Raw genomic sequence first — 27,915 nt, forward strand, 5'->3', positions numbered from 1 at the left:
TTTGTACAGGGGGCCTTTTTTTTTTTGCAAGGGCCCCCAACCTAAGACTTCAGGCCCAAGTCACTTTCCAAATTTAGATGCAGCCCATAGAGTCTCTGCTAAATGTTTCACAAGTTGTGACTGTTAATGAGCACCCAAAGGGGAACTTGGTATATGCAGGGAAGTAACCATGGGAAGTAACTGTAGTTAATCGAGTGTTAATGACACTTCAATTGCATTTGGGTTTCTGTGGTGGCTCCATCCACTTTTGGCAATGCGGGTCTAGAGCAGCCCACCCTCCCCCCCGCCCCCAAGTCGTTGAGGCCAGACTGCTACTATTGCTTTCCTTCTCATGAGGAAGGAAGGAAGGAAGGAAGGAAGGAAGGAAGGAAGGAAGGAAGGAAGGAAGGTTAAGGAGAAAGCAGAGCGCTGGCAGTGCTTGGCTTTCTTCAGCTGTTTGAAATGGCCCTCATATCTGCCCTTTGGACATGTGGTTGATGGGCCTCGCAGTCCAACCCATCTGGAGAGCGCCCGGGGGAGGGGGAGGGGGGAAGACAGAAGGGCAAGCCAGACCTTCCGGCGGCCAACGCCAGCAATCGGGTGGCCGAGGGTTGCAAAGTTGCTAGAGCCCCTTCTGTCGGAGAACTCCGCCTCCCTTCCGCCATAAAACACCCCTGACAGCCCGGAGTCAAACGTTTCTCTTTCCACGAGGTCCAGGGCACTACAGTATTTATATCGGAGATATTTTGATTCCGCCAGCCAAGCCCGCCCTCGCCCGCCCGCCTCGCACATGTTGACTTGTCTTCTCCCGAAGAGTGCCAAGGCTGGAGGCCAAGCCCCAAAGAGCCAGCCAACCGGGGGGGGGGTGAGGAAGCGTGATGTGCCCTCCCTTTTTTATTCAGGAGTGGCTGAGGGCGCAGTCTCAAGGGTGGGGGGGGAGGGAGGCCTCCTTGCCCTCAACACCCAGCACCTTCCAGGGCACGTTTTACCCGAAGGCGTTCTCCTGATTCTTTTGGGCTGCAGCCCCTCTCCCGTTGCCCCGAGCGTCTTGCCCGGCCTCCAGAGGCGGAGGTGCTGGAAGGCAGCCCCGAGAACAAGGCTCCCTCCACCCGTAGAGTAAATGGGAAGCCTGGCGCTGCTCGCCACGGCTATGTTCGCCAAACCTTCTTGATGTCGTGTGTGTGCGTGTGTGTGTGTGTAATGAAGGGGGGGAGGGCTGGCGGGGAAGAAGGAGGAGGAGAGGGTTAAATATAACGGTGTAGACCCAAACCATCTTGCTCTGGAAGAGTCGCGGCAGACAGCCTCCTGAAGCGCAAAGGAAGATGATAAGAATAGATTTTTCTCCAAGTCCTGACCACGTGATGGGCGAAATAATTAATTCAGCGCGTCCCTTAAGAAACGCGGAGTCGTCATTAATCTGCCAAGCAAAGGACTCTATCAGACTTGAAAACTGAAGAGATCCCAAGAATATAATATACAAAGGGGCGCGCGGGCTCTTTCTATGCACACCTAGGCTCTTTGGCGAAAGCCGAAGGGGGGGAAAACAAAACAACACAAAACTAAATAGATATACATTTTGCCACTAATAAAAGAAAGAAAGAAAGCGGAGCTTGGTATGTACACATTTTCTTTCTTTTCTTTTACATTTCGAAATCCTGAATGAACTTAGCTGTCAGATGCTTGACAAGTCAGGGGCCCTTCTTTTCCTGATTTGTAACCCTGCCCTAGTCCGACGCTGTTCTCGGCGGCCGTGCGTGCGTGTGTGTGTGTGTGTGTGTGTTGGGGGGCGAGACACCCCAATGGGTCGACTCTTGATGGTGTGAGATTAAGAAACGGAGCCTTCCGGGGACCGGCGGTGGAGGAGAGAGGGAGAGAGGAAAGGACGGGGGTTTTTTTGACCAAAGGCTGGGAGAAATAGGGGTAAAAGAAAAAAAAAAAGAAAAAAGAAAAAAGAAAATACTGGCCGTTTAACGGAGAACAATATTAGCTGTCAGGGTATCTGCTACCCATTCTGAAACGGTGAGAAAGGGCCTGAACTTCTTTTCAAGCAAAGGTCGTAAATTTTGCTTTGCGTCATAATAGAAGACTATAAAATCGAGCCGAAATTTTACCCAAGGCAGACTTTAACTAAGAGATAATGAATTCTAAAGGTACTTCTGCACCACCACCTCGCGGGGCTGCCGGCGTGGCTCCATCAGTCCACAAAAGCCCCGGTGGTTTCGGAGATTTCATGTTAGGGCTTCTGTGCCCGGGAGGAAGGCAGACCTGGAAAGGATCTGGAGGACCCAGCTGAAAAGGGAATATTCCCACTGGAGAGACAGAACAGCTTTTGATTCCTTTTGTAAAAGAGATTCTGTTGTAAACAAGCAAGCAAACGAACAAACACGTGGCTTTGTGTTGAAATAACTTTTTTTTTTAAAAAATGGGACTTTTAAATGCTTGATTAATGTAGCTATATATCTGTGTGCGGGCGAGGGGAGAGTAGTCGGATCTAATAAGTAAAAAGGCTTCCGCGTTGCTGTGTGGTAAGGTTTGGGAACAAAGCGATGAAATTTCCGCTGGTTTGGAGAAATCTGTTTGGTAAAACAGCGCCGTCTTTATTAAGGCTCTCTTCGAAACCTTTCTCTTGTCTTCTCTTCAGATTGTTGCTTTTTATGATTTCCGTTGTGTGTCAGGACATAGACGGAGTTTCCTGTGTTATAAATTATACATTCAAACAATAACACATTAATTCAATTATTCGGATATGACAAATGATTTTGCTTCGGGTTAGTGACTAAGAAACATATTTGCTCTTTCACAATCTGAATGCACACACATGCAGGTTGCATATTCTCTCCCTTGGTCCCAGTGAGAACCCAAAATTACCAGGGAGGGAGGGAGGGAGGGAGGGAGAGAGAGAGAGGGAGAGAGGGAGAGGGAGAGAGAGGGAGCAAACCTAAATGGAGAAGGCCCTTTAATGATAACGCTGATTCCTGCATATCGCCTAGAATATTTTATCAGTTTGACAATTGCCGTGTTTGTTGTTATAAATCATCGTAAGTAATTCCTGGAAGGATGCTCCTCTCTCTCTCTCTCTCTCTCTCTCTCTCTCTCTCTCTCTCTCTCTCTCTCTGTGTGTGTGTGTGTGTGTGTGTGTGTGTGTGTACCGGCTTGCGTGCATAGGATGGAGGGGTGGGGTGAAAGACAGAAGGACAGGGAGAGACAGAGAAGGCCCTGCAAGGACTGTAAATCTTTCCATTTTATTGCTCTATGAACAGATGCTTAGAAGGAAAAAAGCCTTAGATCCTTTCTCGAGACACATCTTGGCCAACTGGATTCCTCTCACTCCGACCAGTTTCACACTTGGCTTGTAGGATCCGCAGCTTTACTTTCGTTTGCTCCTCGTTTGTTTGCTTGAAACACAATTTCTAAGGGGCCTGCATGTGCGATTTCTTTTATTACTGCTTCCCCCCCCCCCCGCCTCCCGAAATGATCTTTGCAAGTCTTTTTTTATTATTATTTCTTCTTTTATCTTTTTTCCCTTTGATTGGTGGTGGGTCTTTCAGGCTCTGCTCTACCTAATGGGGAAAATGCAAGAAGAAAATGCACAGCTTTCCTCTCCCGCAAGTGTTAAATTTTAGAGGAGTCCTTCCGTTTCCGATACTGGAAGATTCTTTGGCAGGTTAAAAAGATTATAAAAGGGATTATAAAAGGGATGCACAGGCTCAGAGCTTTCCAGTCTGGTTCCTGTGCTTAGCTCCCTAATAAGATCATTGGGATAAAATTCTATTAAGCCACTTTCTGGGAAGTAAGCTTCACATCAAAAGGACTGACTCCCCTGGATATGTGCCGAAGGCCACTTTCCAAGAGCTGACTGGATTGGGCTCCCGAAGGTGATCAATTCTTGAATAAAAGTTTCCTCTGGACCTTGATGTCTGGACTCCAGCCTTATTCTCAGTCGCTCAGCCCTTAGAAAGCAGAATAATGTAGATAAGTGAAATGAAATATTTATGGCTGAAAAGCCATAAATTTCTGCCAAATTGTCAGATTTTGGATGTTAGAGAAATCTTAGCATATGCTGGATTAGACTGGGCAAGTCCACAACTTCAAAGTTAAACTTTAGAGTGTGAGAGACCCAAGAGATGCATTCCTTCTGCTGGGATGAATAGGAGATGTTGGTAATATTCTTTGTAGGAACAACAAAAAGTGATTGTTTTGTCTAAACCGGCTTTGTGTACAGGCAAATCATCAAGCTTTACCAGACAGGGAGAAGGAAGGAAGGAATTAAGGAAAGAAGGAAGGAACTAAGGAAGGAAGGAAGTAAGGAATTAAGGAAAGAAGGAAGGAATTAAGGAAAGAAGAAAAGAAGGAATTAAGGGAAGGAAGGAAGAAATTAAGGGAGAAGGAAGGAATTAAGGAAAGGAAGGAAGGAAGAAAGGGAAGGAAGAAAGAAAGGAATTAAGGAAAGAAGGAAGGAATTAAGGAAAGGAAGGAAGGAAGGAATTAAGGGAAAGAAGGAAGGAAGAAAGGAAGGAAGGAAGGAATTAAGGAAAGGAGGAAGGAATTAAGGAAAGGAAGGAAGTAATTAAGGGAAGGAAGGAAGGAAGGAAGGAAGGAAGGAAGGAAGGAAGGAAGGAAGGAAGGAAGGAAGGGGATAGATGCATAGATGCATAGTGAAAGCGCCAACACTATAGTATTCTATCTCTGACTGGCCAAACCCAACTTTCTCTTTATTTGTTTGTCTCTGAGTCTCATTCCACTCTGGCATGCAAACAGTCGGATGATTCCATCGGACTGAGAAAGACTTGCAACCCTACAGCAGATTGAACAGAGTGGCTAGGAATCCAGTGTTGCCAAGCCAGGCTTCCTGGATCACCACCCAACGCAAAGAAGCTTTAAGGCAGAAGTTAAGTGGAGCCAAGAGGGAGAAGCCCCTCTTGTACCATTTATATGAGCCCCCACCCCCTGTCTTTCTGCTCACAGATGATGGTGGTGGTGGTGGTGGTGATGGTGATGATTAGGAAGATGGTTAGTCCCATATAGGTACTTTAACTAAGTTAACCTTGGTGGCTTAATTTATCGCGAAAAGACAACAAGGTCTGCCAGCCCTGCATCACTTAGCCGGAGAAAGACTTGACTAAGAAGGATCGCACCACCCAGATGTTATCAGGATTTACAAAGAAGCCTTGAAGTCCATGCTGCGATGCCCCCGTGGCACTGGATAGTGAAAGGACACCGCCATGGAAGTACCAGATTTTCTGAAGAGACCTTTTCTCTGTCGGAAGGTCTGGGGGAGCCTTTGACCAAGTGGGCTCAACCCGTCTGTATGGCACAGACCCCTATCTGAAGGATCTCGGGACTGGATCACTGAGGACAAGTTTCAGCCTTAATCAACACCACCTCCACTCTCAGGATCACGTGAACAAATATGCTCGTATTTTAAGGCAGCGCCTGTATTTCTTATTATACAAGGCTTCCTCCGGTGTCGGAATATATATATATATATATATATATACACATACATATAAAGTATATATATAAAAGTGTGTGTATATATATATATATATATATATATATATATATATATATATATATATATATATATATATATATATATTCATTCATATTCATATAATAACTCATCGCTTATTATTTACAAACAAAAGAAACCGACAAACTGGCATAGTTGTTTTTTTTTTTTTTTTCATTTTATTTTGTGGGCTTGTTCCTGAATGATTTTTTTTAAAAGTATATAATTGCTACGGTATTATGAAAGCCAGCAAAACCAGGGTCCATTCGCTCTCTTTTATTGGAGCTCCAGCAGTGGTTTTTATTCTACCGGGAATACTGGTCTATGGAAATGCCTGGGCAAATCCGCAAGATCAGGTTTAGGAGCCTTATTGTCTCCAGAACAAAGGAGGAAGGATATATTCTCAAAACGGCCAACCTCCAGATTTTGACCTAGAAGGACAGCTTTACAATAAGCAAGGATCCAGGTAAGCAATTGCATGAGTTTTCATGAGCATTAATTCCCGACACTTCGGACTTGAATGCTGCAAGGAACTGCAGAATGTCCAACGTCTGTCCTCTATCGGGATACCTTATTTAAGCTGGGACTGGAGTCTTTGTTGGAAACTCCACGCTTTTCTAAATAACCATTTTCCTCCGAAATAACTTGGGGCTTGGGTAATTTGAGGGCGGGGAGGGGGGAGAACCAGGATTTGTCTTAATTGAAAAAAGGAAAGAGGGAAAAGACAGACGTCTCCTTGGTTTCAGGTAATGGGGTTCACCGGATAACCAAGATCAGGTTATGTAAGTTATTTGGAAACCCCAGATGAAACGGATGCAGCTGCCCGTGGAACTGACTCTTTCTAAAAAGCAGTGACTTCCCATTACTTTTCTTCGGTTTGTTTTGGTTTATTCTGCCAGGTTTCTTTCCGTTTCTCCCCCACCCACCCACCCTCAATAAATCACATGCTGATAAAGCAGGTTCTCTTTATTCCACCCTATTTTTTTTTTAAATGGAGATGTATAAAGTTCATGAATCTTCGTGTCTTTGACCGTTTAAGAGTCACAATCTACCGGTAGGAAGGTGAGAGGTACCTGCTGCTCCCATCGATTCTAATGAGCTGGACAGCCGGCTCTTTTACCTGTCTACTCGCAGGCAAGTCCCGCTCATCTCAACGGGACTCGCTAACAAGGTTTCCTCGGGATGGCAAATAGGGGTCCCTCCTTTTTTTTTGCTGGAAAGTGGCTAATAAGTAAATCGTTTGCAAGCAGCGTGTATAAAATGCTGCTATTCGCCGTTTTCGCTTCTACCGAGCTCCGTGCTCCGTGACGAACTCTCTTTACTGCAAGGGACATTCAACCTTGCCCGATTTCCTTGGACTGGACATAGGTGCTTTCAACAGAACCGACTTCTCTCCCTACTAGAGCAACGCTGTTGAAGCCAGACTGTGTTTTCCTTTGATGTGGAACTGATTTTAAAGTTATGGCCAAGTCGCAAGAAGTTTGGTCCCCGGACCTATTTACCCGGAGGTCAAGCCAGACTAAATTCAATAGGCAAGATTTTTTTTTTTTTTTTTTTTTTTTAGCCAGGAATCTAAAGTTTGCCCGAACTTCATGATACTGATAACCTCCTTCCTTTTATACACACGCTAGCGAAATCACTAACACTGCTGCCAAGCAATAGGAAAGCATTAAATAAAAACGGTGGGGCTTCGGCTTCCTGTTTGGGACCGGTCTCGTCCAGAAACTCCAGCAGCCTCGGATCTCTTCCCCCTCCCCCGCCCTCTTCGTTTCCCGTTAGCTCCCAGGCCTGCAAGCCGGGGGCCTGACAAGTTAGCCCTCTGAATCCAATTAAGGCAAGCGGCATTTCATTTTGTTACTCGACGGGGAACCCTCTGGCAGGGAACTTCACCTAAAATTTCAACCATCTCCTTCCTTCCTTTCTTCCTTCCTTCCTTCCTTCCTTCCTTCCTTCCTTCCTTCCTTCCTTCCTTCCTTCCTTCCTCTCCCTTCCTTCCTTCCTTCCTTCCCTTCCTTCCTCTCCTTCCTTCCTTCCTTCCTTTCTCTCCTTCCTTCCTTCCTTCCTCCCTTCCCTTCCTTCCTTCCTTCCTTCTTTCCTTCCTCTCCTTCCTTCCTTCCTTCCTTCCTTCCTTCCTTCCTTCCTCTCTCCTTCCTTCCTTCCTTCCTCCCTTCCCTTCCTTCCTTCCTTCCTTCCTTCCTTCCTTCCTCTCTTCCTTCCTTCCTCTCCTTCCTTCCTTGCTTCCTCTCGTCTCCCTTCCTTCCTCTCCTTCCTTCCTTCCTTCCTTGCTTCCTCTCGTCTCCCTTCCTTCCTCTCCTTCCTTCCTTCCTTCCTTCCTTCTTTCCTTCCTTCCTTCCTTCTTTCCTTCCTCTCGTCTCCCTTCCTTCCTTCCTTCCTCTCCTTCCTTCCTTCCGGCCTGCAACCACATCCGAGGCCGGCCCTGCTGCGACCTCAGCGCAGATCCTGAACCGGGAAGAAAGAGCGCAGGTTGAGGGCTTCCGAGTGGGATGCGCGGCAGCAACAGGAGGTGCAGCAGGAAGGCGGCCAGGATTGGAGGACCCAGGGCAGCCGGACGGAGCTGCCTTTCCTGTTGGAAGGCGGGCCCCTCCCCAGCCAGCTCGAAACGGCCGGAGGAAAAAGGCTGCAGACGATTCCGCTTCTTCCTCACTCTCTGGGGAGAAGCCACATTTCCAAGCAGCTTCTTTTTCCCCTGCCGGATCGCTGTTTGCTTCTGCAGAAGGATTCAGAAGTCGATCATTAATTAGGCACAAAATGAAAAACTTGACCACCTTAAGCAACCGCCAGCTTTGGCAAATAATGACCCTTCCGACAGACGCTTCTATAAGGGTTCCCTTCCTTTACCGCCGCCGCTTGCTTTCCTGTCCCCCCCCCCGCCCCAAATTAAGCCTTACTCGGCCACTGTACGCAACACCTATTCCTAATGAATTCCCGGGTTTGGGGGGGGAGAAGCGGGGGGAGGGGGCGAAAGGAGAAAAATAAATAAAAGCCCTTAAATTGACGTCCTCCTCCCACGTGTATATATATATATATGTGTGTGTGTGTGTGTGTGTGTGTGTGTGCTGTAAAATACCGGCTGGGCCAGGCCAGGCCTTGGAGGACCTGGGATCCAGGTTTCAGCATCGGGGACGGCCGCTCAGCTCCGCTTTCCCGAAATCCCATAAAATTGAAAGTGGTTGAAGAGGGGAGAAGGAAGGCGGCTGCCTCACAGCTGGCTTTGGCTCAGGCTAGGAGGAGAAATTGGGAGCTGGCTTCGGGGGCCGGTCTTGGAGGGGGTTCCGAAGCTGGTTTTTCACTGAGCGGTGAGTTATTGCTATCCCAGCCAAAGGTCATTTCAAAGGCTTAGGCTGGTGAGACCCTCTCTTTCTAATGACTGAGGCTTCATTGTGGGGGGAAGGCCCCCTCCCGCCCCTCGGCAGTTCTATTAATGTCCTCCAAGTTGGGGGAGCAGAGTTAGGGGTACAGGCGGCTATAGGCACAGCGTGGGAATGGTTTTCGGTGCGCCGGGGGGGGGGTTAAGGTTGATATTGTTTTCAGTTAAAACAAAGCAAATGCTTGCCTAAGCTCTGACTAGCACGCCCTTCATGTGAAATCTGAACGAGGCTGTGCTAAAAGACTGGGTCGGAAGTCAGTCCTGTGGTTGGACTTTTCTTGGGGGGGGGGGGCATAAACTCTAGCCAGCCTTGAGACACTTAACATAGGAGCCACTGAATTAAGCCTGTGGGTGTTGTGATGGATTAGGTCTTTTGGGTGCAATACTGTGCATTGAGTCTCATTTCTCCTTAAAATAGTAGAAACATGGGCCTATCGCTGGGCACAAGATTATGTACAATCAAGCCCCCCTTCTTTCTGAGTGCAAAAAAAGTTACTATTCAACCCAAGTCTAACTTTAGTATTTCTTAAATATCCCTGCACAAAGACAAAAAAAAGAAAAGAAAGGCTCTTCCTCGTTGCAAATGTTCAGCTTAAAAATATTGTGCCTGTGTGTGTGTGTGTGTGTGTGTGTGTGTGTGAAAGAGAGAGAGAGATCAAAACCACAATTTATGCCCAAGGAATACTTTCACCATTATTTGTGTCCTTAAATGGTTAAATATTAGGCGATGATGTTCCTTCATGTGATCAGGTATATATACTCCTGATTGAGAGTAAATCAAAGGAGGCTGCTATTCCAGGCCTGTGAATCTAAGAATAAGACCCATTGTGTTAGAGCTCTGTGAGAGAAATAGCTCTGCCTTACAGATACATTATTTATGAAGTCAGTGGTTCAGAACTGCGGGTGGTGTGTGTGTGGAGGGGGGGGAGGTGAGATAAAAATGCACCCACTGAATGTGCCCCTTTGTTCCAGGTGCATCTCATTGTTTTATCCGAGGGAACCACAAGACCATCCCCACAGCTTTGCAGATAAAATTCAAGAAAAAACGTAAAAGGGGTGAGTTTGTCTGCATTTTTTTTTTACAAAAAAAACCAAACAAAAAACTCCAACGGCTCTGTGTACGTTGCCTCTCTCCTCCACGTGGGTTATTACCGATAAATGTTGTTTCCAATGGAAGAGGTCGGAAAAGAGAAAAAAAAAAGATCAAAAAAGAAAAATATTCTCTCTGCTGTTGCTCCCTTAGGAGCTTTAATACACACAATGTAATGTAAAGTACCTGACTATTCATAAAAAGGTTGATATACAACTGCCTTAAAAACGCACTTGGAGCACACAGATAAAAGGTTATTACTACCATAAACATTATCCTCCACCGTCGGTAGCATTTATATCCATCCCGGGCTTTAGTAGATCATTATTTATTCTTTTCTTTTTAAGGAATGGGGAAAAAGTCTTTAATGGGCCCCTATCACAACGATCCTTGTCGATCCCACAAAATGCACTCTCTTCCTCCATTCTAAACCTCCGTCCTGATCAGACCCAGAACTGGGTGGCCTCGGCACTAGTCCAGCTATTTCAAGCCCCCCCCCCTCCGTCTCCCTGTTGGTGGGACTGGGGAGAGAGCTCCCGAGGTCCCAGACCAGACCAAGAGAGTTTACAAATGCTGAAATCGCCTCAGATCTGGGGAAAAAAAAAAAAAAAGTCCTAGCAATCTGACTGCCTTGCAAAACGCGAGTTAGCGGTGAGAGGCAAGAGGGCAAGAGGAGGATCAAAAGGCGAAGCGGCTTTTGGACGGCTAGCAGGGCTTTCTCCAACGGCGGAGCATTAGGAAACCCCAGCGATACAGAGTAGCGGCGATCGGCTCGGGCCGCCACGGTCCATTTTCATCCATCCCTCGGTTCCTCGCCCGGAAGAAACGTGGGTTTCCCCCCCCCGCCCCTCCCATCTTCCCGGCTGGGCGCTGCAGGCCTGTCTTCCATCGAAGACCCGGAAAGTCATCTCTGGCTGGAGGGGGAAAAAAAGGGGGCATTTTTTTCGAGTTAAAACACGCGGCGGGGCTCCCTGTGGGCGAAAAAGCCTCTTCACCTCCGAAGCAAAAGTACTGCCAAAGGGGAAAAAAAAAAAAAAAAAAAAAAGGCCGGCGCGGTGGCCCTTTTATATAGAGATTCTCCGCCTCGCAGGCACTTTTGGCGGCGTCGGGCGGAGGGGGGGGGAGGAAGCTTTCTTTCTATGGCCGGCCTTTCCCCCCCCCCTACGCAGCTGTTGTGGCTGCTTCTCCTGCTTCTCCTTTCTCCGCTTTCCATTTCTTACTGAAGCGTTTACTGCCCAGCGCCAACAGTCATAAATTTTGCTACACGCCGCCGTGACAGGTGCATTGATATGCGCTGCGAGAACTCGGCTGCTTAATAACCACTCCTCCGGCCTCTCTTAGTGCCTTTTATTTATTCGGCATCATATTAGATATTGATCCCCGGCAGAATTAAGTGGAGTGGGACGCATTGGTCGAGAACTGGGCTTGGTAGGAAGACCTGGGCTAGGCACCGGATCGAATGCAGTTCGTGAGCGCCGGGAAGTTATCAACAGCCCGGCATAGCTCGGGGTTCCCCCTTGGCACGTGGTACCTTTGGGGGTCCTCTGGGGGGAGGAGGAAGAGGAGGAGGAGAAGGAAGCGGGGGGGGGAGGAGAGGCTCTGCTTCTTTTGGTGCCCTTTGGTTTCTAGGGTGAGATGGAGAAGGGTGAGGAGAGGAAGGGATTGCCTAAGGGCACTGCGGTTCAGACAAGGTTAACCTCTGGAGAGGCCTGGCCACGAAGCAGGGTCCTGCATAGACAGGGATCTCTCCACAGCCTCCCACCCCGAAAAGCTGTATCCTCAAATTTGCCCAAAAATTAAATTAAAAAGGGCAGCCTTGCAAAGCCAAACCGTGTGAGGAGGAAGAAGGGAAAGAAAAGAAAGGAAGGAGGGGGGGGGAGTTGTGTGCCTTCACAACTCTGAGTATGTGTCTGTGTGAGATCTAAAAGATGAGCCCCCAAAACAGTAAAGCATTGTCCATGTGATTTATGGCCCTCTGCCTCCTTTTTAGGTTCAAGCAGAGTTCACAAGCAGTTGGTATGTAGAGAAAGAAAGAAAGAAAGAAAGAAAGAAAGAAAGAAAGAAAGAAAGGCTACTCAGTTTGCTGTAATATTCTCTCTGAAGATCTTGTGCATTGCTTGAGAAAACCTGGTTTTAGTGAATAAACCAGAAGGCACCAAGTCATGTGTTGATTCAGAATAAACAAAACCCCCTATGAACTAGTGAGGTTGTAATGGGCTAAGGGATGGACTTTACAATTATGAATAATTATTTGTGAATAAATGCAGCCTTAAAGGCTAATAATACACACATCAGTGGAAGGAAATCCTGGACATCCTCTAGGTAAATTTCTATTTTATTTCAATTTGCTTTTTAATTTGGGCCCCACTTTATATTTTTCTCTTCCTTTTTTTTAGATTCTTGGGAATGTGCATCTAAAAAGCATATTCTTCCAATAAAGATAAAATATGTCATAAAATGAACACTACTTCACCATCTTTTATGTCATTGTAGGTTTATGAAACTTGAAGCCACATGTTTTTCTTTGTTTTGGTTTAAAATACAAATAATATTCTGGAAGCTTATTTATATCTCATTTTCCCTCTCAAAATTCTCATAGTATTTCAGTTATTTAAGGATGCATGTATACATCTTCAGTGTTTTAAAGTAAATAGCAACAGTATAATGCTTCTGTATTTTCTCTCTATAGTTTATTTAGATTTATTTTAAATACTTTTTAAAAAATTAAAATACATTAAAGGAACTTGTGGAACATATCACAATTTAAATAAAGATGTTCCTGACCTCTCTATAAAAGGTACTGTGAACATTGGCCAGGCAGCTAAAGTGTTTTGTATGACAAAGGTGGGAAAATATAGCAAATTTAGAATATTTTAATTATAAATATTTTGTATTATGTCAATCACAGCCATGATGTCCCAAAGTGATACCTGAACAGTTTTTTGAAATGGGAAAGATATCAATATCTTCACCAGGAACTAGTGCAGAAATGCAAAAGTTTCAGAAGAATTAATAACTCCTTTTTTGTGGTCTCTATGTACCACATTTGCAAACCAATTTAAATGCCTGGAATCTGTGATTCTAACTTTGTTATCTGAAAATAAAAATGTAAATGATCACAAAAAAACTAATCATTTTCCCTGCTTCAATTTGAACAGCAACAATTCTTGAGTTTATTTGGGGACTCAACAAAACAATGGAAAATGCACTTTAGATTCAGTGGCTTATGTGTTCAGCACTTAATGAGATTATATGTAAACTATATTAGGGCCATGTCTGGAGAAACAGAACTTTAGAGCATTAGGAATGGAGACTTTATAGTTACGATCCCTGTGGTGCAACCTCCCCTACACTTTAGCCATGGATTTATTCCATTGAGCCCAGTAGGCCTTCTGAATAAACAAGGCATAACACCAACTGCATGATGCTTATTTATAAGTACAGTTATACAGTAAATCTAGTTTCTAAAGTATTTACCTGTTTTTCTAGATTGTTGATGCTACTTTTCTTCTTATGAAATAGGACACTTAGCAAATGTATTTGAGAAGATTTGGACTTAAACAGTTTGCTTAAAACTAAATTCATGGGTTTGACTTCTATGCAGATGCATTGTATATTTGAAACCAAGCATCAATTAACACGCATTTACTTATTTATTAACGTACTTAGCCTGATTTCTAATTTTCTCCAAAGACATCTATTAGATAACTTCTGTTCAGATAGACTTGTGGTCCCAGGGTCACAGAGTGGATGAACAGAAATGAAAAGTCTGCCCTTGCCAAGCTAAATCCATCATTCTCTCTCTCTCATTCTCTCTCTCTCTCCCTCCCCCCTCCCTCCCTCTCCCTCTCTCCTGTCCCTCCATCTCTCAAGATATTTCATGTCATTGGCCCATATAGAGCTAAAGAGATATAGAGACACCCCTTAACAGTGAGAAAGGAAATCCTAATGTTTCTTCCAAACATCAAAGGCCGTGTTTATACACAGAAGGCCGCACAGAAATAACAATGCACAGACCATTATGAATATTTGAGAAAAAGAAACCTCTCTTCTGTATATGATCAATTCTTTTTTTTGTGAAACAGAAATGGGGTTTTCTGCGTGGCAATAAACCCACAGAACAGCTTCTCGATGCAGAGCATACTCTGAAAATAATCTCTTATAGTTTATGTAGTTTTTAAGTCAAATTGCTCTACCACAAACATCTGCTGAAATATGTCTGAAACAGAAAAAAAGGTAGCTGACATAGGTATTTTTTCTTTAGATTGCAAATGAAAGGTACTGAATGCCCTTAGTTACACTTTAACTTCTTAGAACTCTTCCCAGGAAAAACAAAACAAAACGCTAAGAGTCAGGATTTACAATACAGATTGACTTTTCTCTGGTTTTTCAGGTTCCAGTTCTGGTTCAATCCATCATGTCACCCTTGGCTATTAATGCACGCATGCGCAACCTGAGGGGGGAAAACAAAACAAGAGAAGGGGGAGAAAGAGAAAACGCAACAACAAAAAAATGTTGGTTAATATTTATACCAAAATAGAATAGCAGTCAAGCACTGAGGATACAGATATACTTGAATACAACAAGGTAGAGAAGACTTTATATTTCCTAAAAAGAATTAAAAATGATACACACAGAAGCAGTAAGACTGCATTGTGAAACTACAGGATGAAATGAAGACAAAGTTTAAATCAACATTTCATTTTTAAAAGCAGATTGTTATATAACAAGGCAGACTAAGTGGCAACAACTCTTCATTCTTTGCTAAAAGTCTATCATCTTTTAAAGTAAGCAAGTAATTAAACACAGTTTATAATAGACATTGGTTATCTTTTGGGGAGCCTGGGTGATGGAGTCTTTTGGACTTCCCCAGGAGATTGATTTGTGCTATAAACTATCATCACTTTTGAGGACCAATGATATTAATCACTATATTTAAAGCAGCTTGTTTCCCTCTGTTGTTGCCCTTATTTTCCTTTGTTGTTTCAACTGATAAGATATGATGCCATCTGGGTGGTGAGGGAAAAAGATCAAGATTTAATATACTATACTAAGATTGACTATCAAATATTATAATAAAATGCAGGCTGCTTATTTAAGAGGGGTGGCCAGCAAACTTCACCCTAGATTTACATGTTTATGTATAAGAATTATTTCAAAATTACCTCTCCCCTATTGCCCAATGTGACCAATTCTGAGACTCACTCTGATATTAAAATAACTTGTCCAGCCCCTTTTTGGCACTAAATAAGCCAATATTAAATTCAAGTGTATACCTTTCCAGGAAAGCAGTGAGGAATACTGTATTTCATCTTATGTTAGCTTTTAAGGACTGGCATCATACCTTATCAGTCTGTAAGATTGTAATTCTTCTTTTATCCTACCAAACAGAGTGGGCATGTTAGGTATTCTAGATTAAGACCTTTGGAAAGTATCAGTTTAGGCAAAAGAAGGTATCACCCAAACATTGTATGGAAACATTTGTGCCTTTTTGCTTGCCTGAGGTTGATGAAGTTTATATTTCTACTTTCCTGGATTTTGTAAAGGCACACTTCTATTTGAATGGGAGTGCAAGAGTGTAAGTCTCAGGCTTTGACTGAATCAGGACTACTCTCTGCATATCCCGATTCTCAGTATTCATATTGGAAGAGAAAGCAATTAATTTTAATGGCATTTGTGACATGTAACTTTGTTTAAGATGGGGATGTAATCTGTGAATAGCTGACTGCCAGGTATCTGCTTAGATGGGAGGGAAAAAAGGAGAAAGTAAGTTGGCAAGTGAGGCCAATGATGAAATGTGTGAAATGCTTGGATGGCTGGCTATATGTGTACTCAAGGGTGAACATGCAAGTATAGAGCACAGCAGCAGAAATCACCCATAAATGACAGGGACTTCCTTGCTGTGGAGGGACAGATAAGTCAAATGTTAGATTAGAGTCTAGACTACTTTAGGTCTGTGATGATTAAAGGAAGAAGTGACCTAATGGGATTCTGCTGTTTGAACCCATGCTTCTCATTGGCAGGTTGTGCTCTACAAGCCAACACCATGGGGTTTGTAGTTCTTTCTGTATTGTGATGAGGTACAGAATTTGTAGACAATCAAGTGTTCTTGGCAGCACAGACGTGGGTTTAAAAGACCCCAAGATAGCTTTCTTCTGGAATTAAGTTTCTTGTCCATAGACAGTTGTGCTACTTGTTAAGGCAGGAAACACCTTGGGGACTATTCCAATGGCCAAAATGACAGGAATCGTATTTATCCTACACTTCCATGTATCAGAGTGAGAATAACATTTCCAGGTGATAATCTCCTCTGCTTCTCCTTTGCTTGGTTTTAAAACCACGGCAAATGTGCTTCAGTGCTGGGTTGTGTCAACATCATGCTGGCCTGTCACTGGGTGCCTGGATTAAGGTAACCAAGGTGGGGTGAGAGAGTGACAAGAGTCTTGTGCATTAACTCAAAAACAGAGCAACGTCATGTCTGAGGAAAAGGGAACACGGCCCAGTCACGCCTTCAGACATGTGCGCTCTCCCGCCTCAAATGGCTTCTCGTCTCCCCTGTCCTCCAGGTGTTTCGCAGGCAGCGACTGGCCGGAGCCCAAGACGTGAGGAAGCAAAGGCCGAGCGACGGGAGGGCCGTGGTGGTCAATGTTGTTTGAGCAGGCGCCCGAGGCCTTGGCGACCGCAGAGCCCAAGATGCAGAAAACCGCCTACTACGACAACTCGACGCTCTTCGGGGGTTACGGCGGCAGCGGCGGCTACGGCAAAGCGGACGCCTATGGCTACACCACAGGCCCGCCCCAGCCTTACGCCCAGCCCGCTCTGGAGACTGACTATCCCGGGTCGGCTTGCTCCCTCCAAAGCGCCGCCCCCATCCGAGCGCCCCCTGCCCACAAGAGCTCGGAGCTCGGCGGAAGCTGCATGCGCCCCGGCGGAGGAAGCCAGGCGGCCCCTCAGCCGCCGCCGCCGGGCCTGGGCGACCAGCAGCCGCCTCTGCCTCCTACACTGCCCTCTCCCTCCCCGCCTAACAACGCCGCCCACGCGGGCTCTGCCAAGAAGGGCAAAAGCGGGCCTAATTCTTCCAACGGCTCCCCGGCCACGATTAGTAAGCAGATCTTCCCTTGGATGAAGGAATCGCGGCAGAACTCCAAGCAGAAAAACAGTTGCCCGCCAGCAGGTATCCGGCTCGCTTACCTGGGTACCTATAATGGGTGGGGGTTCTTCCTCCCCGGCTCCATCTGAGAGGACGACGATGTCGCATGGAAGTCATTTAAACATAAGAGACCCTGCCAGGGCAGCAGACCCAAAGTCTGCCCGCATCCGCTGGCTATTAAACTGATACTCAGGGAAAGTAATTGGCCTGCTTTAGCAATCTGCCTCTGAAACGGAGACACCATTTTGGGGTGGCTCCTGACAGCCATTTCTGAAAGAAAGAATGCCATAAAAGCAAATAAATAACTGCATAAGCATAATGAATTCTTTTATTGCCCTTTTAGAGCCATTTGTTGAGCCATCAGTCAAGGCCACTTCTTATAACTGCCAGAGAAAGACATAATTTCTCCTTCCACATTTGGTACCTTTTGGTGGGACTGGTTGGGCATGATAGGAATTGCAATCCTACACATTTTAAGAACACTAGTTTGGATTGGAAAACAGCCTTAAATTAACTGGATTAGGATTCAAGATTCTGCCCCCAGGTGAATCTTGAAGGAACTTGGTGAAAAGACTTGTGTCACATCCCAATTTTTGAAACTTAGCTGTCTGTCCTAGGCCTACAGCTGAGTGGAGATGTCTAAGCATAGCTTGTAACATCAACCCATTCCTGTTTAAAATGTATTCCTCTTCTAGACTTGATAATGCAGAATTCCTCATAAGTTCTCTACTGAAACAAAACTTTAAAATCAATGCCACTTTTCGTGTAAGAACATGTACCTGAAAATGTCCTATATAAACCTATGGGATTTAGTTCTTACATGGCTGAGTTTGTAAATTGAACAGAAATGAGACATTTGAGGAGCTCACTCTCCATGTTACAGTATTTCAAAGTTGAGTAACTCACTGTATTTTTCAAAATAGGTTGCCAGATGTTCTTTATTTTTAAAACACACCTTTTCTTTTTCAAAGAGCCTTTATGCTAGCACATCACAACTCTGAGCTAAATATTAATCATGCTGCTTAAAGCTTATTTTTTAAAAATAACAAGTAAGCTTTACAGCCAGGACTAGCTAGTAAGGTCCTTGCTTGAAGCCAAGGACCAAATTATACTTGCCCAAGCTCTGTCCAAGTCATAGTATGTTCTACTCAAAATTAGACAACCAATTATGGTATAAGAAAAAGAAATCCCTCAAGTTCTTCTCTACACCACCTCATTACAAAATAAATGATAAACCACTGCCCTTTGTGATATGCATAGATCTGTAGCCTGGAGCAGTTGCCTTGCTCAGCCTAATGGTAGGGCTGGCCTTGTTCCTATGGTGTCTGTCTCTAGCAGATCATCCCTCTCAGTTTCTTTTGCTCTTTTTTAGCGAATCTACAAAATCATCTGAGCATCTACTAAATGCTAGTTATTCCAAAGTGGTTAATGAAATGAGAGATGAGACTGTGGCTCCAACTGGGTGTGGCCTTCTCAGAAGCCACCCTGCTGACCTTCTAATCCAGCAGGAGGAAGTGCTGGGACTTTACTTGATGGCCCCCACATTCCTCTCCTTTTCAAAATTGCCTGATGTGCAGAAAGAGGGAGGAGCAGTGGAGACCAGATCCTGATAGGTGGCTCTTTCTGATTTTGAAATTGCTGTTCAGTTGGGTGAGGGAGAAAGGTGGGGGGAACCTAGATATTTCTCAGTTTTTCCCCATGGGAATCCCCAGCTCAGCAGCCTTCCCAATAGTTAGAGTACTATCTCAGAGATAATCAGCACACTTGGGACTCTCTCATTAGCAGTTAGCAGCCGCTGCTGCATTGTCTTCAGATTTTGGAGCCTGGGTCTTGTACGGTTTGGATCCCTTCGACAGGACCTTCCTGTGTTTTGTCAGGGGATCAATTGATTTCTCCAATTAAATTAGATGATTTACAGCTCTCTTGCCAGAAACTGGAACTTTCTTATCCCTTTGAGGCCCCTCCCACCCCACCCCCCAGCATCCAGCTTCAATCACTTGCTATCCAAATAGGTAAAGAGATGAACCTAGTTTCTTGCTATCCACTTGGTGGAATGGGTGGATGAGATGGGGTGGGAGACTAAGAATTTCAGTGGTAGGTCTGGTGAGAAGGGAAACACCAAAGTGATGTAAGGCTTTGTTGGAAGTGTCCATTGGCAGGCATTTTGCTTTTCCTGATTATGAGGCAGGGGCCTTCACATATTGATTGCAATTGTGCAAAGCGCTGAGACCTGGGTTCTTTTGAATTTATTGTGAAATCCAGCTTCAAAAGGAAGGGAAGGGAGGAGGGTAGGAATTAAGGGAAGAGAACACAGCCTTCCTGAAACTGCAGTGATGGTGGTGCTGTTAGTGCTCTGCATTGATCATCTACCCCAGAGACTGCTCTGAAAGTCACTGAATAGTGTCTGTTCAGAGTGCAATGTGAATGGCTGGATTTGAACTGGGCACTCAGAGTTGTTCAGGCATATTTTTCATATTGGCATTCAGCCCACTGCAGCTTTGGAATACCAAAGGGTCTTCCATTTCCCATTCTACAACAACCTCTGCCCACATCTGCCAGGGTACTCTGCAGGGTGGATGCCACCCACAGCCCATTGACCTATGTCTTTTCTTTCTTTTTGACAGGAGAGAATTGTGAAGACAAGAGCCCGCCTGGCCCAGCTTCCAAGAGAGTCCGCACAGCCTATACCAGTGCTCAGCTGGTGGAGCTGGAGAAAGAATTCCACTTCAACCGATATCTCTGCCGTCCGCGCCGGGTGGAGATGGCAAACCTCCTCAACCTGACTGAGCGTCAGATCAAGATCTGGTTTCAGAACCGTAGGATGAAGTACAAAAAGGACCAGAAAGCCAAAGGGATTATGCACTCCCCGGTTGGCCAGTCTCCAGACCGAAGTCCACCCCTAAGCGGTCCCAGTCATATTGGCTATACCAGCCAGCTGCCCAGTGTTGGGACCCTGAGCTACGATACTGCCCCATCACCAACCTCCTTTGCCAAGTCGCAACAAAATCTGTACGGCCTGGCTGCCTACACAGCTCCGCTCAGCAGCTGTTTGCCCCAGCAGAAAAGATACCCTGGAGCTGAGTACGACCACCACACCATGCAAAGCAATGGGGGTGGTTTTGCTAATCCTAGTTTGCAGGGTAGCCCCGTCTACGTTGGAGGGAACTTTGTGGATTCCATGCCAGCCTCTGGTCCGATGTTCAACATCAGCCATCTCTCTCACCCTTCTTCTGCTAGTGTGGACTATAGCTGCGCTGCTCAGATCCCCGGCAACCATCATCATGGACCTTGTGACCCCCACCCCACCTATACAGATCTCACTTCTCATCACACATCTCAGGGAAGGATTCAGGAAGCCCCCAAACTAACACATCTGTAGTAGAATGGAACGTATGGAGAGAAAGAGAGGGAGAAGGGGGGGGGAAGAGAAAGAAAAGAAAAAAGAAAAGGAGAGAAAGAAAGAAAGATCCTCATGTTTCAATTACCTCACTTTTTCCTGATAATTATTTTTCAGAATCTTGAGTGTTAGTGGATTGTGTGTGTGCGTGTGTGTCCAGTAGCAGCTAAATTATCTTGTTTATTTCATTGACAACTCCTAAACTCTATGGTTTTGTTTTCCTTTCTTTTTGAATTAAAAAAAAGTTTTAAAGCATGACAGTGCAATATCCTTTAAAAATAATTCCCACAAGGGAATATTAATTGGTAAAGATGTACTGGAAAGTAAGTTGTAGAAATTTGTTAGTATTAGCAAAACATGAGTACTGATGAGGAGTTTAAGACATTTGGGACCAAAATGAGGACCTTATTCCAGAGAAGTTAATTTATGGAATCCTTCAGCAATGTGGACAATTGCTTTGGACTTAAATAAGATGTATTTATTATTTTAATAACTTTTTAAAAATTACTCATTATTTAATCTTGGCCTTCAATGTATTTATGTGGATATTTGTAGAATTTCTTCATTCCCTTCTCCCTAATTTTGAAAGTTTAATTCAGGTCTTTGATAACTATACATTTTCACCTATTTAGTATATTTGATCTGAAATAGAAAGAGTAGTTTTGAACAGTTGTAACAGTGACTGGTGTTTGTAGTTTATGTAAGGATTAAGCAAATTGTAAGTCAAGTCATAGATTAATACAAAACTGAAGCATTATCACAAACAGCTGTTACATTTTAAAACATATAAATATACAACATTTTAATTTATTTCATGATTGTTTGGTATCTTTTTACTTTTAAAATGTTTAAAAATATTTAGGGTGGGAGTGCATCTTATTTAAAATAATCCTCTCCTCTGGCAATTTGGGTTTTGGCCATTTCTGACATCCATAAACTGTCCAGAAACTATTAACTTATAATGCAGTTCCATACTTATTTTCTCAGAAGTAAGCCCCATTGAGTTTAATGGAATTACTTCAGTTACGAGTGTCTCAAATGGCATCTTTACTGTCTATTACACAGACCATTTTGTCTTGTTTTAACGTAAAATAGCCAAAACCTTCAGATAGATTAGAAACAATATAATACTATTGATGTCATTTAGTAATTCATTTAGTAATTCCGCAGTAATTCAAGTTAAGAATTATCCCTTTCAGTTGTTGTTGTTATTATTGTTATATTATTTATATGCTATTTATGCTAATCATAGATCAATTTTGTACACCTTATCAGAAACCAGAACTTACTTTTGCTGATTAAAGAGGAAAAGGAGAAGACAAATTTTGAATGAAATATTGACAATCAAGTATATACAAAGGAAAGACTGTACAAGGGTGTAGGGAAATCCAAATGGCTTTTGGGATAGGACATTACTAGATCTATCAATATTTAATACAGTTGTTTGTAGCAGGCATTGATGCAATTCTCATGTAAACAAATGTTTCTGCTTGAAGCCTAAAATGGACAAGGAACACATCCTTCCCGGGCCCCCACTTTATTTATATGTTGTATTTAATCTCTCCCTGGATTTATTATAAAGTGTTCCTCAGCATAAAAGTGACATTAGGTAGATGTTAGAAGCTACAGCTGTCCATTCATTCAGAAAGAAGCATTTCTTACTGTCTTCCAGACTGCTCTGTTAGGATGCAGATCTTTGGAAATGCCTTGGACAGGGGCAGAGTGAAACCTCCCATTTCGGTTTGACTAATAGTGCCATTCTATTTCTGTGCATCCTGATGGCAGCTCCTGCAGATCTTTTTGTTGGAAGAGGATTTTCACTCTTACATTTGTGTCTGGCTGGACAATGATGGTGACAGCATATTTTTAAAAAACCATGTTATTGCCCCTCATTCTTTTTTTTTAATATACCATGTTAAACAATGAAGATGGAATATGTATCCTTTTGTTAAATCTCACTTTTATCCAAGTGTTGTAAATCTGTAAACAAGACAGAATAAACAGCTTCGAATGAAGAAATATTTTAACCATTTCTGGATCTAAAGTTGCTTTCTATGACATTTTGCTTTTTTCTAAAATGCACACACATAGAGCTACTATAAAACCATAATATACTCAATCAGTGAGTTCTAATTTAAACAAGTATACAATCCATAGAAAGTCTTCCAGGAAATTCCTGGCTATCAATCCGTTGATAAACAAATAACATCTATCTAATTTATGTTCCTCATAGAAGGACATATTCAGTGCCTATAAATCAACTAAGCATATGTTAGGCCTTTCTAGGATGTCCTGATATGATCCACAGCTTCATGTTTTATGGGCTGAACTTCAAATGGCATCTGAATTGTTTTGTATTATTTTTCTTCCCTGAACTTGTATGAAGTGAAAGCAAGTTATGAACCTTCTGGGAATGGGGGAGAGAAACAACTATTCATACACATAGATAAGCACAACTCATCTTGGCATAGAGATAACGTTATTTTCAAACTTTTCATTGGGAAAGCTTGCAAATCAAGTCTGGCATTTTGGTAATTAAACTGATCAAGCTTGTTGCACAAAGCTTTTTATTTCATTTGATTGAAGTCAAGTCATGCCTGAAAGACCACATGTTTAGAATCATGTTGGTGATGTAAGTTGAGATGAGAAAATCATAAATCAATTGGAAATAAATCTTGCCTTGGCTCTATTTCTGGGGTGGTTTTTTTTGCCTGACTGCAGGGGGCCAAGAACGCCACTACTCAGGGGTTAAAACAAATTACTTGGCAAAAAGCCTCTCTCTGCTCCTATTTCACTGGCATTTACTTTCATATAAACAAGTGTGGGATTTGGGTCCAAGAAGGAAGAGAGATGGAATGCCATTTTTTTCAATGGCAACATTTTATTTATTATTCCATTTCTACAGTTGTGCATAGCAATCCAATTGACTCTTGCTCCTGGTTGTAATGTTGTCTTATAATAATAATAAAAAATTTCTGGTTCAAAGTTTCTCCTGTTATTTAGGTTTCAGTAATGTAGGAATGAGCCATTTCCACTTATAAAATCTGCTTTGTCCCTGAACTATTGCCTTATCTGAAAGAACTACAGCACAGGGGAATAGGGTCTAAGATCTCAGCCTTTGTCAAAAAGCAGCAGCTATATTTCCAAGTTATTTCCAGGCTCTGTGATTTTCAAGGAGAATACACAAGGACAGCGGAAGACATTTCCATTTAACTTTACAAAATCATAGCAACGCTGAAAATGCATTTCTTGAAGATGTGCCTCTTTTTAATTATTTGAAGTTTAAGGACCAACCATGGGGCCTAGTTTCTTTATTTAGCTATCTCAGGTCCTAAACCTGCACCAAAAACAAAATGCGATCAGATTTTGAAATAGCCTTTCTCAAGTCTGTAGTAGAGCAACTTTCATTTCAGACTTACCGTTGTCTCACCTTAAAGTTTATTATCGATTTTTCCCCTTGTTTACTGCAGCATGTGGGGTGGGAAGAAGAGCAGCACTAAAGATTACATTTGTAGTATAGGAACCTTTTTGAAACCATTCTCTCTTCTTTTGAAACCATTCTCTCTCCCTTTACGGCTGCATGCCTAAGCCTATTTCTCGGCAAATAAATCTCAGTCAAATGTACTGGGCAGAATTACAAGAAAGCTTGTGTGGATGCTTCTCCATAATGCCTAAACGGAGTAAGTGGGTGTATATATTATCTCTTCTTTTCCAGCTATAGCCCACTTTCCCCTCTTTGTACGCAGGATTACCGACCTTCCTAAAGCTGGAAACAGATCTGTATGCATCATCCCTCTACCGATTACTGGTAAGTACAGTAGTCAGATAACAATACAGTAGCTTTAACAACAGCAATAGCAGCAGAGTAATAATTTTGGGGAGGGACTTTGAGTTGATCGCGAACGCCTTTGCTCCCTCTCGGATTGTCCCTGTGATTAAAAGAAAACATCCACTGCTTGTCCTGCCTGCCTGTCTTCTCCCCATCCTTTTCCTCGCCCCCTTTCCTCCATTCTTCCCTTCTTCACCATCGGCGGATGAGCTCGTCGAGCTGGCCAAGGCTGGGTCATGCGATCTATTCTACTCGGCTGAAATCGGCAGCAGCAACCTGCCCGCGCGCCGATTCCTATTTCCCCGCTGTGTTGGGACCCGCGGGGCTAAAAAAAAGGGGCGGAGGGGGGGGGAAGCAGCGACCACCTCCGCGCGCCGAAGGACCCTGGAAGGGTTTTCTGTCTAGCGCGAGGCTTCGTTCCAAAGGGCAGCGCCGCGGAGGAAGGGCTCGGGGCGCTCAGGGGATTCATCCTCCCACACTTGAGAAAATTGCCGCCGGCGTCCTCTTCCCTCATTGGCTTGGAGCAGAGCCGGTAGCTAAGCAACCTCGCTTGGAGAGGGCACCACTAGGCGGGGTCAACGGGGATCGCTGAGCCGAGTTCTGCGCCAGGTTGCAGAGACACCCTGGCAGCGGCTTGACGCGCCTGGCCTCTCTCCTCTGCCTGTCTTCCCGCTTTCCCGCCTCTCCTTTCTCTTGCCTCTCACGCTGCCGTGTGCGAACAAAGGGCCCTGGTAGCCATGTTTTTCTTGTAGTCTTCCCTTAATGCAGAAGTTGCCCGATGCGACCCGTAGCCGCAGCTGCTGAGACACGACCCGGTTGCATCCGCGCCCCTGGATCGAAGGCCCTGGAGGCGGGGGAGAGATGAGAGAAAAATATTTCAGGACGAGAGGCGGCTCCTGTTCTTGCGGGAGCCCGAAATGCTCCCGCAAGAAGAGGCTATAAGTTACAGCAGCCACACTCAAGCAAGGGGCATCCCTCAACATTAGCTCCAGCAGGCTCATCCGGTGCCTCTAGGAATGGAGAATAGGCCTTGTGGAGTATAATGGGAGCTGCTATGCTTTTGTCTGCTGTTCGGAGAGCATTAGTCATTGTACATTTACTTGGGAATTTTTCCTCCTTTTCCTGAGGTTCCCCCCCCCCCAAAAAAAAACAATAGGTCACTGTGTACCATACTAGCTGAAGCAGTTCCCTTTAGTTGAAACAGTAAGATGTAAAGGGTCAGGAAAAGAGTATTGTATCATTTTTAAAAAAACAAAGAATGGCAACTCAAAGCAAGTACTGTAGTTCTGTTGGAAAAAACATCTTTTGTCTTTTATCCATTCAGAGATTCAGCTGAAATATATGAATTTGAGATGACTTATGTCATCCTAAATGCTAGCACTGAATTATAAGTGCATACTAGATCTTGTTTAAAGCAACCAATGTATAACCAAGTCAAAAACACCTTAGTGAAATAGAATAAAATAATGAAATACAGCAATGTCTTTATATAATTAAGCCACTATTCAATCTTTTGCAGCTTTTCTGAAAAATGCTGAACGATATTAGAAATATTACACTGTGTCCAAATGAGGAGATGGTTAGGACTAAAAATAACAAGGACTTACATATTTAATCCATACAGGGAGCCCAAAATCGAGTCTGAAGGAACCATAGCAAATACAATAAATACACTTATATTCAAATGATGGTGAAAATCTGATGAAGTGGACTATAATCCATAAAAAATTATGCCATGCTACATGTGCTAGCCAGTATTGTACAATAAAACTTTGTTGCTTTAGGAAATCACGGCTTGTCCTGTTCTGCAATTGGCAACATTTGAAGGCCAGCAGAATTTCTGCTATCAGACAAGGGCAGCTGCTGCTGCTGTTGGGGACAATGATAGAGAGCAGTGCTAAAGAAAGGCAGAAGGAAGAGGAGAGCTGGAGAAGCATCCGGAGATGAGGCACCCCCTCCCCCTAATTAGGATCTTGTACATTGTAAAGAACTGAGAAAGAGACAGAGAATGATCTCCAAAATGAAGAGGAAGAGGAGATGGGGATGACAAGAGATGCAAGGCTGCCTTTTAAATTTGGAATTGGAATCTTATAACTGGGCATTTTCCAGTGATAATTCTGACCTGAAAGATTTTTCCTGGTTGATATTTCCTTGACCATTTTACTACTGCCACCCAAACATAGCCTGGAAAATGGAAAACATTTTTGAGTGAGATTTCTTCTCTCCAACAGCCAAAAGAGAAATGGCCTTTGAGGAACAGTTTTAAAATAATAATAATAAATAATCAGCAAGTTGTCTCAGAGCTGGGGCAAGAAGGCCTCAAGGCCTCATGGATAAATGGAGATGGAGGAGCAAGATTTCAGAGAGGTTCTATTGTATGTATGTATGCATCATATTTATGTAGCTGCCCATATCACAGATGTAGAATGAGGGAAAGAACTGGGTATTCAAACCCTAGACAAGAGGGGAGATATGCAGACAATATTCCAAAACTTGAAAGAGTAACCTGCAGAGGACGGGGGGGGGGACCTTTCTCCATTGCTTTAGGGAGAATACAGCTGTTAGGTGAAAATGATAGAGAAGCTGATGTCAGCTTAACAATAGAAGAAGCTCTCTGAAAGCACAAGCTGTTCAACACTAGAAAGAACTGATTTATAAGGAAGCAAAGACTCCGCTGCTGAAGATATTTAAGCAGAGACTGGACAACCAGCCATCAAGGATGTTTTAATTGAATTCTATACTGTGGATCCTAACTGGCAGGAGATAAAATAGGTGACCCTCATCCATTTCTGGTTCTATAGTTCTAATGAATTATTTGAATAGTTAATTGCAAATTAAAGATACACTTCTACCCTCTATCAGCAAGCAAGTTCTGTTAGCACAGGGATAATTTAAATTATTCTAAATAATCTTATAATAGAATCATAGGGTTGGAAATAACATCAAAGAATATCTAGTCTAGTCAATCCTTTACTAAAATAAGGCATAATTCTAATCAGAAACTCTAATGAAAGAAATTCCAATTCCTTTCTAGTCATTCTGTTCAACTGCCAAACAGCTTCTACCATTAAGTCCTAGTTAATGTTTAATTTTATTGAAAATTGTACTCATTGGCTCAAGTCCTATCATCCGGAGCAGCAGAAAGCACATTTGTTCCATCAGTTATATGGCAGCTCTTCAGCACTTGAAAATTACTATATTTCAGACTCTTAGTTGTAATTTAGCTTGTAGTAAAGCTAAACAAACCTAACTCTAGCAGTATTCCCTCAGGACTTTGTTTTTAAGGCTTTGACCAACTTTGTTGCTCTCATTGGATCATATTTAATTTTGTGGAAATTCTTATTAAATGGTAAGCAGTCTGGGTCAGATTTTGTCAAAATCCAATAGGCTGGCTCATTTATTTTTAGTGTCTATAGCATACAGTACTTTTGTCGACTACATTAGCCCTAAATACAGAACTTTGGATTTTTTTATGTTTGGGGACTTTAATTTAGTTTATACTTTGTCAAAATCATCTTGAACTTTCTATTTGCCTGGGTAGGAGTGAACAAACTTTTCTGGAGGAAAGAA

At 43.5% G+C, this 27,915-nt stretch overlaps 1 protein-coding gene across 7 annotated transcripts in view; it reads left to right on the plus strand.

The window, feature by feature from the left end:
* Positions 1-24,727, plus strand: part of HOXD3 (homeobox D3) — a 94,686-nt gene extending 69,959 nt beyond the window's left edge. For 4 of the 7 annotated variants that reach the window (XM_039339329.1, XM_039339325.1, XM_039339327.1 and 1 more), the window contains 3 exons: positions 9,852-9,935; positions 16,536-17,143; positions 19,744-24,727. In XM_039339329.1, coding sequence (XP_039195263.1) covers positions 16,615-17,143; positions 19,744-20,498 — 1,284 coding nt within the window. In that variant the 5' untranslated portion in view covers positions 9,852-9,935; positions 16,536-16,614 and the 3' untranslated portion in view covers positions 20,499-24,727. Of the gene's footprint in view, positions 1-1,228; positions 1,593-5,704; positions 5,958-9,851; positions 9,936-14,429; positions 14,557-16,535; positions 17,144-19,743 lie in introns of those variants that run through there. The other 3 variants (XM_039339328.1, XM_039339326.1, XM_039339330.1) reach the window with 3 other exon arrangements.
* Positions 24,728-27,915: the final 3,188 nt, after the last annotated feature.

The sequence above is a fragment of the Crotalus tigris genome, unplaced genomic scaffold, assembly GCF_016545835.1.
Source record: "Crotalus tigris isolate CLP2741 ecotype Arizona unplaced genomic scaffold, ASM1654583v1 scf7180000017733.2605024, whole genome shotgun sequence".
In the NCBI taxonomy this organism is placed as follows: Eukaryota; Metazoa; Chordata; class Lepidosauria; order Squamata; family Viperidae; genus Crotalus; species Crotalus tigris.